General features: G+C 29.3%; 1 protein-coding gene across 5 annotated transcripts in view; it reads right to left on the bottom strand.

The window, feature by feature from the left end:
• DIP2 (disco-interacting protein 2) overlaps window positions 1-1,090 on the bottom strand; it is a gene marked incomplete at its 5' end in the record, with an annotated part of 91,726 nt that overhangs the window by 17,596 nt on the left and 73,040 nt on the right. For all 5 annotated transcript variants that reach the window (XM_067044687.1, XM_067044683.1, XM_067044684.1 and 2 more), the window contains 1 exon segment: window positions 20-159. In XM_067044687.1, coding sequence (XP_066900788.1) covers window positions 20-159 — 140 coding nt within the window.

Below are 1,090 nucleotides of genomic sequence, written 5' to 3'. Positions count from 1 at the left end.
AAAAAAAAAAATGAAATACCTTAGATCTAAGGAGTTTGATCACATATTGGTTTGAAAGGACTAGAACAGATTTGCTAACATCGACAATCATTCGCACTGTTGGTAAAGTTGTTTGTAGGTTTTGCGGATGTGGTGGCCTTATCGTCACGGGTACAGCTCCTAAAATCACACATGCATTTATAAATTTTTGTCATAAATAAGAATTTAAATTAATAAAAAAAAAAATTAGTTTTAAGAAATGGATGTATAAAACTTTAGATAAAAAAACTCTTCAATTGGTAACTGTTACATTACTCTTCAATTATGTATTTGTTTATTTTTCAAAAGCTTTTGTAATTATTGTATTTTGATTTTGAAAAAGGAATCTCTTGATAATACTACTTTTAGCACTATCATTACATGTAATTTTTGTTTAATATATGGTATTTGATATACCAAAAATTGAAGTAATGTTAATATTATAGTCAGTCAGTTCAGAAACCAAAATCATATATGTTTTAATTGATCTAAATATAGGATTAATTTTTTATTTTATTTTTAAAAACTAAGATTTTTAATGAATGGAATATGGTCCGGTTGCAGTAAAAAAAACTCAAATAGTAAATAATTATAATATTTTATTGAGCCAACGTTTCGCCCCACGTTGCAGGGCTTCGTCAGGGCTAAAAACATGGGGCGAAACGTTGGCTCAATAAAATGGTATAATTATTTACTATTTGAGTTTTTTTTTACCGCACCCAGACCATATTCCATTCATCTATACACATGGCCAATCAATAATCTTCCAGTAAGATCTGTGTACCAACAGAAAGAAAACACTAGCTGCCATGATGGCTTCATATGACGTCATTTATATATAAACAAATGACAGTTATTTAGCGATTCACACTTTTTAGCTGTTTCTAAATTATTATCAAATATTCAATGAACCCATTATTTTGTAACGAACATAATTCTCCATAATGTTTTCAACTGGAAGGCAAAATTATTCCATTTTTTGTTCCTTTGAGTAGTCTTTCGAGAATAAATATAACCTCTAATGACTGGAGAAGTTTGTCGGGAGGTGCGGTCAGCAAAGAACAACATAAAT

This window comes from Halyomorpha halys, unplaced genomic scaffold (assembly GCF_000696795.3).
Source record: "Halyomorpha halys isolate HHAL.00 unplaced genomic scaffold, Hhal_1.1 Scaffold242.1, whole genome shotgun sequence".
In the NCBI taxonomy this organism is placed as follows: Eukaryota; Metazoa; Arthropoda; class Insecta; order Hemiptera; family Pentatomidae; genus Halyomorpha; species Halyomorpha halys.
This window is presented reverse-complemented; position numbering and strand designations above follow the sequence as displayed.